Genomic DNA, 12449 nt, shown 5'->3' with positions numbered 1-12449 from the left:
GATCCCTTCGCAGAGATGGGTGTGGGCACGTGAAAGACCCGTGTGCCAGGGAAGGCAAATGACTGATCCCCTCGATTTGCTGGATGACCTCAATATGCCAGACTTCCAGCAGGTATAAAATAGCAACAGGCAAGGAGCCATATGGTCACAAACGCAAAAAAAAATGTATACAATAGGTTTGGTGTTGATTTTCTTCACGCTATAATGGAATCGTGAATAAACTCTAAAATGTTAGACTGTGGGCAGTTCTGTGGCGCAGTGATTAGCAGTGCTGCCTCACAGCTCTGGGGCGTTCTGCGGCCCAGGGTTCAATTCCTGGGGTGCTCTCTGTGTGTTTACATGTTCTCCCAGTGCTGGCTTCTGGGTAATCGGCTCCCAGGGAAGACGGAGCCTGGCGCGTGTGTGTGCGTGTTTGTGCTTCCCCTGCCTCGTGCCTGTTGCTTCCCAGGATAGGCTCCAGCTCAGATAGGCGGTTATTGAAAGTGAGCCTTTGAGGATGACCCCTGAACACCAGCTCGACCCAGGCTCTGCATGGCCTGCAGGCTGGCCACCCCCACACAGACCTAATCCTGAAGAACTCAGGCAAGACGCACCTCCACTGCTTGAGCTGCCAGTGCTGAAGCCACATGAAAAGAGTCTTCGTCGGCTTCGTCATGCAGAGATCAGCAGGTAACAGAGGGGCCGATACCTGCCTTGTGTTTCAGAACGTTCCTGACGTGTCGGCGCCCCTGTCCCTATAGCTGCGGAAGCACCCACTCAGCCCACACATCAGGGCTTGGGGGTCTCAGGGCTGCCAGGCAACAGGGGCTGAAGAGGGAAATGAGCAAGCGCAATTTCTTAAGAGCCAGGCTGAAAGACGGGGAAAAAACTATCACAAGTACCTCATTCAGATCGTGTTGATTAAAAAACATAATTAAAGACTGCAGCTGAGTTTTAAAACTACTGTATTCGTTTCAAAGCAAGAGCTCTTCTTCACAGACTGTCAAAGGAACAGTGATGGAATAAGGTTTTCTATTAAGCAGTCCCACATCCTCATTTTCAAAGTTTTTTTTCCCTTTTTTCCCTTTTTCTTACTCTACTATAGAAGAGATAAAAAACATCGTTACACACAATCTGGCATCAGATGCAGGGAACTGGAAAAAGAAGAATACCGGGTTATATAAAGTATTGCTTTCATTATCATCCAGCCTGCTATTTCTAGAACATGAGTAACTGAAGCAAAAACTATTCAGGAGAGAAAAAAATGACAGTCCACCCACAAGTTTAGCGCATGATTTCAGATTTTGAGCACCTGATATCTTTGGTTACTTTTGTCGATCATTTCAGATGTTTCCTCGCTGCATCTCCACACCTGCAGATACCCAACTGTGAATGCCAGTGAAAGCACATTTACAGGGATGTATGTAACTAGCATATTGGTAGCAGCCCGTATATCTGCTTCGCCTGGTCCCAGAGTAGCATGGCCCTGCAGGTGTTCTATTTCACCCTTAATTTATTGATTTTCAGACACTTCAGCAAGTTATTTGTTAACTGAAATAATCCAGAGACCTTCCATCCATTTTCTAATGGAGTCTATCGCAGCAAGCAGCAGACGCACGGCAGGATACACCCTGGCTGGGACACCAGTCCATCGCAGGGCACAAAACGATGCAAACACACACCAGGCACAAGTTTCCCAGATGTCCATTAACCTACCAGCATGTTTCTGGACTGTGGGAGGACACCCACGCCAGCATGGGCAGACCTCCTGGACCACAGCCACCTCTGCCACTCTTTCGACTTGAGAGTGTGACTCATACGTCGAGACACGCCAGCGAACGTTTGACGATATGCATCATTTAAGCCTTGCTTTTGTAGGTCACCACCAAAGGCACAGTGATAAGTTGTGTTTTAAAACCGTTTGAGAACAAGTCACTCATTCAAAAACAAATGTTCAGCCATGTGAGCTTCTCATGGAACGAGAGGGAATATTAATCACTGCCTCCAGAGAGCCAACACGTGACCCTTTTAAAAAGTGCTTTAATTACCACAGGCTTTTATTTCTGGATCCAGAGAGACTGACAGTGTTTAGAAAAGCCTGGCTGGGAGGCTTAAGAGTGGGAAAAGGAGAGGGACTTCAGCCCCTTGGCCTCTTTTTCTTCACCTTTTTACTGCTCTTGAAGCTTGATGGCAGAAGAGGAACGGAGCAACTCTTGAGTAAGAATGATCGGGGACGTTGAAAGAGATGTTTTTAAAACTAAGAGCAAAGCCTTGGGAATACAGTACACCCACTCCCCTGGCTGCAGAAAGGCTCGAATGTGCCAGTTTTTACGTAATCTGAATCCTACATACGTCAGACACAACCCTTTGCTAGCCGTTGAGTGAACACATACAGTGTAGAGATTCGCCATACGTGATAGAGCAGAGATCCAGCCTGATCCCCCCTGGCTGGGTCTGTGAGTGAGGGCGTGGGGACAGGAGAGCCCATCTGCAGGCTCACCAGGGCTTCTGGTTCTTTACCGGTGAACAGGTGTGTGTGCGGATCAGCTGGTCACGGAGGGGGGCAGGGAACAAGGAAGAGAATGTAGCAGCAGCAGCTCTACCCCCAAAAAACTGAACCCCTGAATTTCGAATTTCGAATTTCTTCCTCTCCTCCGGGATGATTAATGCAGAGCCGGGTGGGTTCACTTATTCCTCTTCCTGCCAAACCTTCATGGTTGAACGATTTACCTGGCAGGATTCCGACATACTCTTTCTCACACACATTGTCACACGTCCTCTGCTGCCTTCCCCTCCTTCTCCTGTCCCCACACCTCACTCAGCTCTCCTCAGTGGGACCCAGTCTGTCCAGACCTCTCTTGGACCGTCACTTACTCCTTCTTACTGCTCACTCTCCTCCATGTGTCTGCAAACAGAGCTGCTGGCACTAGAAGGTGTGTGGCCATCTCTGTTCCGCACACAGTCCTGGTTTTCCAGAACACTTCCAGATCTCAGGAAAACAGTTACCAGACCTGGGCACTGACAGCCCTTCTGGACACAGAACAGCAGAGCCTGGCACTGCTGGAGCAGCACTGTCAGATGCGCTGACCCATCCCTGTCACTCTACAATGAGGGATGAATATCCAAGAATCCTGCACGAAGAGTTCCATTTCTCACAGCAGAACGAAGAAAGAAACCCACTTCAGCCATGAAGAACCTGAAGACGTGCTGGCTGTGAGCCTGACGTGTGTTGTGTGCCTTGTACCCACACAGTTCTGTACACATGTGATGTGTGATTGTGCTCATGTGCTGCTCTTTGCCCTGCTCCTGCGATGGCCTGCGAGAGATACGCCCCACTAGGGAATCACATTATCACGTGTTAGTATTTGGTCAGGTGTCAGGTCAGTTGTACAAATAAATAGCAGGCACTCTGGGATCAAGGGGGGACATTTCCAGGTCATGTGGGCGCTCCCCCTCGTCTGCTATGTTAATGTTTAGGAAGACACGCAGTTTCAGTGGGGAAAAGGGGAAATTCCTTACCCAGCACGCTTTGTGTGGGATATGTTGACAAATGCTGCCACCTAGTGGATTTAAAAGAACATAAGCAAGGATAGGTATAAGTTTGGAGTTCCAGCATTTCTCCATGCAGAAGTGTAGCATTCCAATACATTGTGAACTCTGTACTGTGCTACATCTGTGATCTCTGTTTGATTGTTCTTTATGATGTGCTGTACAGTCATGTTTATTGGTCTGCTCTCTGTGCTGTACAGCATTGTCTCTGCTGTATTTTCTGCTCTGCACTGCATTCTCTGTTCTAGAACTTGCTTTGACCCAGAACCACCAGTGTTCAGCAGGAGACTTGTCTGGATTTGCTGGGTGTCAAACTCTCCCATCTTACATGAAGGCAGTGCTTAACTGTGCTGCTCCGAAGGCCTCCACAAGGTGGGATTAATGGACTAATGGAGCACAAATACCGCTTTAAGGAAAATCCACTGACACTATTCTGTTTTGTGCGTCATAGTTCTGATTCCTCTGGCACTTCAGAATGGCCTTCCCATTCCTTACCGCGATGTTGCTTTGCTCGGTTTCAGTACCAACCCTCACACCCGTAGAGTCAGGGCGTGGGAAACACACCAGGAAACTGTCCTCCAGCTCTGAACGCTTACTGAATGCTCACTTAAGCCCACCTCCAGCCTTTACAACAGCTGGACTCCTCTGTTACCGATACAGCGAACACTAAAGAGGACTTAATGAGGTTTTCCTGCCACGGCGTCAACCGGCATTAAAGTCACAATTTTGAAAATTCGAGGGAGAAGGAGCCTGGCAGAGGCAGAAAAGGAGAGAGAGAGAAATCAATTTCTGCCTGGCAGGGGTGGAGCTGGCAGGAGCTGCTGCCGTTTTTGTGATAAAGTTTTCAATTACGTGCCTTGAGGGCCCAATAAAGGCCCTAAATACAGGACATCAAGCGGGGCGTCTGTCTTTTCACACCACACTGCAGATAACACGTCCCGAGCTTGAATTCTTCTGCTTGGTGTCATTCACTTACCCAAATGTTGTGGATTTTCACCCTTTGTCTGTCCCCAAAACATTCGTAAGGTGTAAACGTAGTAAAAGAAATGTTGAAGATGTTTGTCATTGTGATCTCCTACACAGTGTAGAAGCAATTTAAAAAGTCATCAAAATGCTGGGTTACACCTGAAAAAGGCTTCACAGACGAAACGTTGTGTTCCTGTGTAGAACTTACATCAATGGTAGTTGATTCAAGTCCTCAGACCCTTGAGAGGTACTGACAGTCAACCACTAGTCAAATAGTCATGTACAGTAATCACAGGTGAGGCTCCCTATCAGACACTAGCAGCATAATTCGTACTGCTTGATCCAAACCAGAAAAACAGGACTTATGTTACCCCTGTTTCTGGCATAGGGTTAATGCTCATTTCTAACCTTGTACTATTTGTGATCTTAAACGTATTTGAAAAAAAAAAGTTTCAATAAATTACTTCACCAACGGCTCAATTAGTTGTAAATTAATGTCCCTGATTAAATGACAGAGTACGGAGTGGTAGTTTCCTCCACATGGGTTACCTGTGCCTTTGAAAGGCTGTGTTTACAAAGTGTACGAAGCGCACACGGCCAACTTCATCACCCAATTCCGCGTTTTAGCCGTTTCTAGGTAATTAGAAGCCACACCAAGCCAGGTCTGATAGAACCTCGATCATTTTTAAATTAATTTTACCAATTAATCTTCAATTAGCTGCCTGGAATATTTTCCAGCAACTGGGTGGGCGTCTTTGCCTTTAAATAGCGGGTTCACGGGTCGAGGAGGATGTGCCCCCCCTGAACGCAGATGCGCCACGGGCTGCAAGTGCCGGGAAGGACGCCGGTGGCGACAGGTTCGAGAGGGGAAGGTGCAGTTTGTGTTTGTACGGACAGCTAAGCTGCAGGAGGCTAATTTAGGGCATGAGGACGAGCGCTCCCGTAGCTCCTGGCCGCAAGACCTGGGTGGTCAAACGCGTAAAACTCGTTTGGGAGATGAACGCTTTAGAAGGCGGTCTCGAAGCGTGTGTAACCTTTTAAGGTTCAATTAGGCAGCTCCCCAGGTGTGAGAAGGACTTGAACAGCGTGCTGGCTTTTCTGCCTCCCCCCCCCCCCTCGTGTGCCAGCAGCTAAGAGGCCCAACCCGCCGCCCCCTGCCGGCACTGCGGACACTCGCCACTCCTGGACTCCCGCTGGAGGACCGGCTGTACCGACAGCTACAGCGTTGGAAGCCAATAACAGTACTTAATAAAAGTTAAAAAAAAAACAGCCAATGAGATGCATCTTGTTTTGCAATAAAGCGGTTTTCTTTGGGTGCAAAACCTCGAGAGCGTGAGTGTGTGTGGCGGTACAACGTAACCGCCCCAGGTGAGACTCATCGGCGTTAATCACGGCGGCTGCGTAGCTCCTCCAGAGCCAGTCAGCGGAACGAAACCGAAAGGGTTTGAAACGGCAGTTTAAGCACTTGCACCGGGCATCGCCTAGTGACCATAGAGCGAAATACCTCTCATCTTTATTTTTTTTTTAGTTAAAAGATACGCTTAATTCAGAGAAGTGCATTAATGCATTCACCTCCAAAATAAGAGACACTGACCTATCGGCCGGAGCCAGGACTGGACACCGCTGTCTCTCCTCTCCTGTCTTCCCCTTCACCGCTCAACCCCTCGCACACCTTCAGCTAATTAACGACCCGACCCGCGGGGTCCCCTCAGACGACCTCTCGCGGGCAGCACGCAGGTGCGGATTAATTAAAACGGTGCGAGCTGGAGGTCAACTCTGGCTTTGAGCTCAGTTGCAGCGAAAGAACAGAGTTGGAGACGAGCTGGACTTTACCGGGGTAAAGTTAGCTTGAAGTTCGAAAACGATTTTGGCACGCCTGTAGCGCTTTCACGAAATCTCTTAGAGTTACAAAAACACTTGCTTTGTGTATAAAATACATTGTGGATGATTTCTCAGCCTTTACTTTTTCGGTTTTATGACATTTTTTTGACCAAGCACGAATATTCTTTTGTCCATATCTCCGCAATGGAAGCACAGAACGCCTTCAAACCAAAAGCATTTTAAAGACCACGACTTGTGGATATTTCCACAGCCTTTACATCAAACTATCAGTGAGCTAATTATCTTTTTTTAAACCTCCGGTTTTTCATCGATGCGTAATTACGCACGAACTGGAACCCGGGGGACCGCTGTGTGCACACGTTCACAACGCGAGAAATACTGTTCAATACGGCTTCATGCGAAAAACCCGTATATGACCATAGGAAGCAGAACAGCGCAGTCTCCCATTACCCAGACTGTAAGCACGGGAATAAAGCTTTGTTTGATTTCTGAAACCCTTCCTTTACATCCTGTTTTCATTCAGGTAAGGGTCAACTATATTCACAATACTACTGACAGCAGGAAGATTAAAATATTCTTTTCTCAGCAGCTTATTAAAAACAGCTCCCATGATGTTCAAACTGACGTTTTACACAGAACACTGACACAGCTTTGTGTTCTGAATCTCTTTTTCTCGTGCTTTTATTTAATGTGGCACAATGCACTGGGATAGGGGTATTCTGTTCACAAACCAATAGCATTTAAACCACAGCACCCACAATGCTGCAAGTGTTTTGCACACTAAGCAGGTCCTCTGACTTTTCCCAGCTTTGTTTTGGGTTGTGGAACCTTTCTTTATATTTTTTAGGATTTTCTGAAGATAACACTACAGGTAATACACTGGGATAGGTGGGTCAGAAACAATGCAAAACAGCGAGTCTCTGGAAATTGTTAATATATTAATGGAATATTCAGTCTGCGTTTACAAACCCGACATTTTGTGCAGCTCCTGGAGGAAACCCAAGTGCACACGGGGAGACCATGCAGACTCCACACAGACAGCACCTCAGATTGAACCCAGGGCCCCAGCGCCACGAGACGCCAATGCGCAGCAGTGCGCCATCACGCCACCCTCTAGCCACTGAGCGGATGTCATGATGAGCCACTTCTTCAGTTGTCCGTTTAACAATGACTGATACAGCGAAACCAATTTCATCTGCTCCTATTATTTTGACACACTCATCTTGTCACAAAACACAGGGGTATGCTTAACTGTGAAAATCAGCACCCATAGCAAAAAAAACAAAACAACAACAAATCAACTATAACATCACCACTATCTACTGTAACTTCCCACTATTAGGGAGAAAAAAAAAGGTTCAGACTGAAGTTAATTGGTCATTTTTACTATGTATACAATACAGTACATCAGGAGAAAAAGCCCCTTCCCCAGTGACAACGTTTCAATACCTGAAATGAGTCCATCAGGGTGAAAGCTCCTGGACAGGTGATCAAGCAGTGCAGTGTGTGCGTATTCTTCCGCAGTCTCGCTCTAACTAGAATGTGCACTGGACTCTGTAGCCAGGGAGCAGCACTGCCCTTCGCCTGTGGGGAAAACAATGCTCCTGCGGTGATGCGGCGGGACCTGACTTACCGGGCGTCACAGCAGAAGGGAGCAAAGCCCACGCTAAGGCAGAAAGCTCCCGGTACACCAGGCCCCTTCAGCATGTTCGATCAGACAGGCTGATGACAGGCCGTCTGCTCCAGGCACAGGTGGAGAGCTGCGGAGCAAGTCAACTGGGTGGCCATGTGGTACACACAGCTGACTTGCAACTAACGCTGGGGTTAGGGATTCTGAACAGCACTAGGGCCAACCTCACATACTGTCTAGTTCAATTTTACCCTCGTTTATAACCTCTCCCCCATTAATCTCTCATGGGAATACAAGATATTACATACAAGTATAAGAATAGTAAATGACAGTACGATGAGGGTACAGGCTCACTTACTAGCTCTGGTAGGCATGCTTAATACATTTTTCAGAGATTAAAGCTCCCCCCCCCCAATTTTTTTTGGGTTTTCTGGGGCAAACCATGCGAGTTGAGAGAGCACAAGTTGTGAGTCTGCTGTACAGTGCAGTGTGTCTGCAGCTACGTGCAGGGGGTCAGGGTGGTCCGTCTGTGGGTCATCAGGGAAACGCGGGCGTGATTTGGCTTCACGCCGCAGTACGGGAGAATGCTGGTAACTGTATCCCCGGTAGCCAAGTATGGGTGCCACTGACTGGGGGGGAAAACTGGTGCTTGTGTGGGCCCAATGTCCTGTGATGGGGAATATTTGCTCAAAGCTGTTACGGCTGTGGCGGACAGGCGAGAGGACCCACGATGGAAACGGGCGTGCTCTGCCAGGACACAACGGCGCGGCGCCTGACGCCGGGCCTATTTTCCATCCTTGTGCTGTTTCCTCTGCTGGTACTTCCGGTACTGCGTCTGGATGGTGACGGCCGCCTTCTCCGGCGAAGCGGGGGCCCCCGCGTGCCACTGTCCGTTCTGCCGGCTGCCGGAACCTGCGGGAGAAAAGAGAGAGACAGCACTGAAAGGACGGGGAGGGGGACGGGTTGCAAATGAAAATGGGGTGCTGCGGTAGCCTGCGCTTGAAAACCAGTTCTGCAGCTTGTTTCAAAGACACTCCATCAGGTGTGAAAGTGAGGCACACAGACGCTGGCAGACTGAGTGCGAATGAAGATCAGAGGCGCACTATGAGACAATGACAGCGAGAATGGCAGATACCCGAATCCTTGGCCACCCATACCAGTAAACTTTGCTCAAAAGCACTGGTAACCATGTAGGACCTTTCCAAGACTGTTTTTTCTTCCCTGGTTTAACCACAGCAACTATTTTTCCGGATAACCATAATAATGTGGCAGCAAGATCACTTACAAGACAACCTCTAACTTCCAGCTCACCAGAGGTGGAAGTTCCAGCGAGTGCAAGGAACAGCCTCTTGCAAAACCCTGCGCTGACACATCCGAACCCCCAGAGTGCTTTTCCACTGGTTTTTATCCGGTACGTCTCTTGTTACTTGAGAGTGTCCTGAAAACTTCCTTCTTTGAAAAAAATAAACCGGCACAACAAGGCTGCCTCACACCGCTTAGATGCCACTATACTTGTGCAGAGCGCCACTTGACACGATTGCACAGCAAAGAAATCCCAGGGAGGCATCGTTCCAGGATGGGACACAAGGGCTGGGAATTAGGGATTAAGGATGGAGACTCAGCAATCCAATTAGCATCGTCATTCTAGCTCAGATGACAGCAATCTGCTTTATCAGGCTTTGAGATGAAGATGGAGAACCGCTGGTTGTCAGATGTCTCAATTTAGGGTGTGGGCAATGTGTACTGACTAAATACTGCAGTGTGATGATTTTTTATACACATCCTGTTGTAAACCGCTACGCAGCATCAGTGCATTTATACTCTACAGTGACCAATATGGTGTAAAAAAGAGTCTTCAATGTGTCAGTGTTCTGTACAACCTACAGTGCATCTGGTTATTTGTATTTACCAATATCCAAGGTGCAGCTGTTGGCAGGTTCTGTGAAAACTTGTGATAATAGTTGACCAACCCCAGGTAAGATCGTAGTTTTAAGATCAAACCTTTTGTGGTTCTGGTGCTCTCAATGCTGCTTCCACTTTTCCTGTGACCACAATATGAGACTTCACTTTTATGAAATTCGCATGTGGTCTTATTCTCTCTCAATCCACACTCTCTGAGCCTGGCAAGCACTCTCTCTAAAATTTCCCAAGTGTTCTCTATCATTTTTGCCCATCACAATAATAGCATTCAGATAACTCTGTGTACCTGGAATTCCCCTCTGCCATAAAGCTGGGGCTGATGGCACCCCCAAAATTAGCTGACTATCGAAACAGGCCTCTGTGAGTATTAATTGTCATATTTCTTTGACGATTCTTTAATCTCCATTTGAAGATATGCCTAGGCATATTTCAAACTTGGAGAACCACTACCCTCTGCTAATGCCACTAAAACACCGTTGCTACAAGTGTAATGAACACTGTAAAGTACAGGATTTCTGGTATCATTAAAATCTCCACAAAGACACCAGCCTTTCCTCTCTTTGGGATTGGAACTATTGGAGTCGCCCACTCACTCCATTCAATTTTAGACAAGATGCCCATTTTCTCTAAATGTTGGGATTGTGCCTCCAGCTTGGGACAAACTGCACAAGGTACAGGACCTGCCTAGTGAAATGTGGGACGAACCCTCTCATTAACTTCAGTTATTGCCTTAATACCCTTCAAGGTTCCAATGCCTTCCTTAAACACATCTTTGCATGTGTAATTGCAAAAGTCTCTGCTCAGGGGGTTTGTTGCTCTAAGACCCAATATCCAGTGCCTAGATGGAGCTCCAATCGAACAGAATTTCCCTCAACCACTCACAACCTAACACTACAGACCCTCTTTTGCCTGCACATAAAGGTCTATCTTGTGTTTTTCCATTGTAGGCTACCTTTCCTTTAATTTTTCCAAGAAAAGGCACAGTCTCATCAGTGTAAGTTTTAAGCAGTAGTGATGCTCGTTCCAATGGCAGCTTTGCAAACAGTCTTTTGTAATATCTGCCTTAGAAATCACTAAACGAGCTGACCCTGCGACCAGCTCCATTTTTTGTTTACGGTATAATCCAATTTTTTCTCCCCTCATCCTCCCCAATGCTATACAGTTCCAAGGACCCCAGCTCACCCTCAACTGAGTTTGCATCACTTACTGATGAGTCTTGTTCAACCTCGGTCACTTTTTGTACTTCAGTGTTTTTCCCTTTTGTCTGTAGCTGCTCTTCAGTGCGTTTCGACAGACCTTTGGACTTGAAACCAACGCTCACCGCGGTCATGAGAGGACTTGCCACAGCGGAACTCAGGCCGCCTTTTCCCAGTAACTTTAACAGGAAATCTTCCATGCGTAACCCTCAGCCGTTTTCTGTTGCAATTGAGATTTTTTTACCGTTTCCATCGAAATTGCACTGTTTAAAGCGTGCTCCAGCCCGGCGACAAACCGACAACGCTCCGATCACCTGCGCAACCCGGCGAAATATTCCGATAGGCTTTCATTGTGTGACTGGTTTCGCTCATGAAACCCATATTCCCTAAGTATGATAAATAGTTTGGGCTCAAATGATCACGTAGTGCATCCACAATTTCTATAACGGTCTTATCGGAGGGCTTTTGGCGGGGTTAGCAAACTGCCAGACAAGCGGTACGTTTTGGCTCCCATGACGCTAAGTTTCCTGTCGTTGCCCTCGCACTAATGTCCCGCCCTTTCAATACATACAGCTCAATCCTCGTTCAAGTCAGCAAATTCATTCCTATTTCCAAATACGACCCGCTATTATTATTTTTATTCGGGTAAATAATCACTGTTCACACTCCCTCATAATTAAGCGCGAAATCCGCGTCAGTGACTCACGTTTCTCTTCACAATCCCTGCTCTGTCTTTCATACAGCAAGACTGATGTGTCCTTTCATCATCGACGGCCTAAGGAACATCCTCGTCGCCAATTTATGTTTATTCACTTAAAAAACTACGTAAAAAAACAAACAGTAAGAGACAGGGCGCCCGTTAACGCACCTTTCACTAGAACTTTCTCCGACTCATCACTAACCGTTAGGTCAATGCGCGGGCGCGTACACACAAAAGAACAGTGAAGTGATAAACATCCGCCAAGTAACTAGTCCCTCCAATGACACATGTATGACACATACCCACCAGTTTACCGAACCTGTCAACATTTCTTTACCCCCCCCGAACGCTCTTCTCCAAACGGGGGTTGGTTGGAACTGGTCTGAAAGCAGCGAAACAGCTTTCCGAGAAACGAAAAGAAAGGTCAGATCGGAGTGATGGGGCACTTGGGCCTCTCTGCCCCTCTGACCGACATGCGATGCTTCGGCGGACGGTATCCGTGCCGGACTGTCGCCTCAGCTTAAAGACGGCACTGAAAGAGCAGCCCCGCAGGTTGCCTCCGCATCTTTGACAAAAAGCAGAACGTGGTTATGCTCAAATTCACCGTGAAGCTTTGAGCCTGGTGTGTGGGTGTTACCGATTCCACCATTACTACCTCTATGGTCAA

The 12449-nt window shown here is 47.5% G+C and overlaps 1 protein-coding gene across 7 annotated transcripts in view; it reads right to left on the bottom strand.

The window, feature by feature from the left end:
• LOC138224892 (uncharacterized) overlaps positions 1–12449 on the bottom strand; it is a 36957-nt gene that overhangs the window by 20499 nt on the left and 4009 nt on the right. For 4 of the 7 annotated variants that reach the window (XR_011183344.1, XR_011183347.1, XR_011183348.1 and 1 more), the window contains one exon: positions 8696–8878. Coding sequence is in view for 1 of the 7 variants with exons in the window: in XM_069183069.1 (XP_069039170.1) it covers positions 8751–8878 (128 nt within the window). In the remaining 6 variants the exon portion in view is untranslated. Of the gene's footprint in view, positions 1–7705; positions 8879–12449 lie in introns of those variants that run through there. The other 3 variants (XR_011183346.1, XR_011183345.1, XM_069183069.1) reach the window with 2 other exon arrangements.

This window comes from Lepisosteus oculatus, chromosome 23, assembly GCF_040954835.1.
Source record: "Lepisosteus oculatus isolate fLepOcu1 chromosome 23, fLepOcu1.hap2, whole genome shotgun sequence".
Lineage (NCBI taxonomy): Eukaryota > Metazoa > Chordata > Actinopteri > Semionotiformes > Lepisosteidae > Lepisosteus > Lepisosteus oculatus.
The sequence above is the reverse complement of the archived record's forward strand: the minus strand, read 5'-3'. Positions and strand labels throughout refer to the sequence as shown.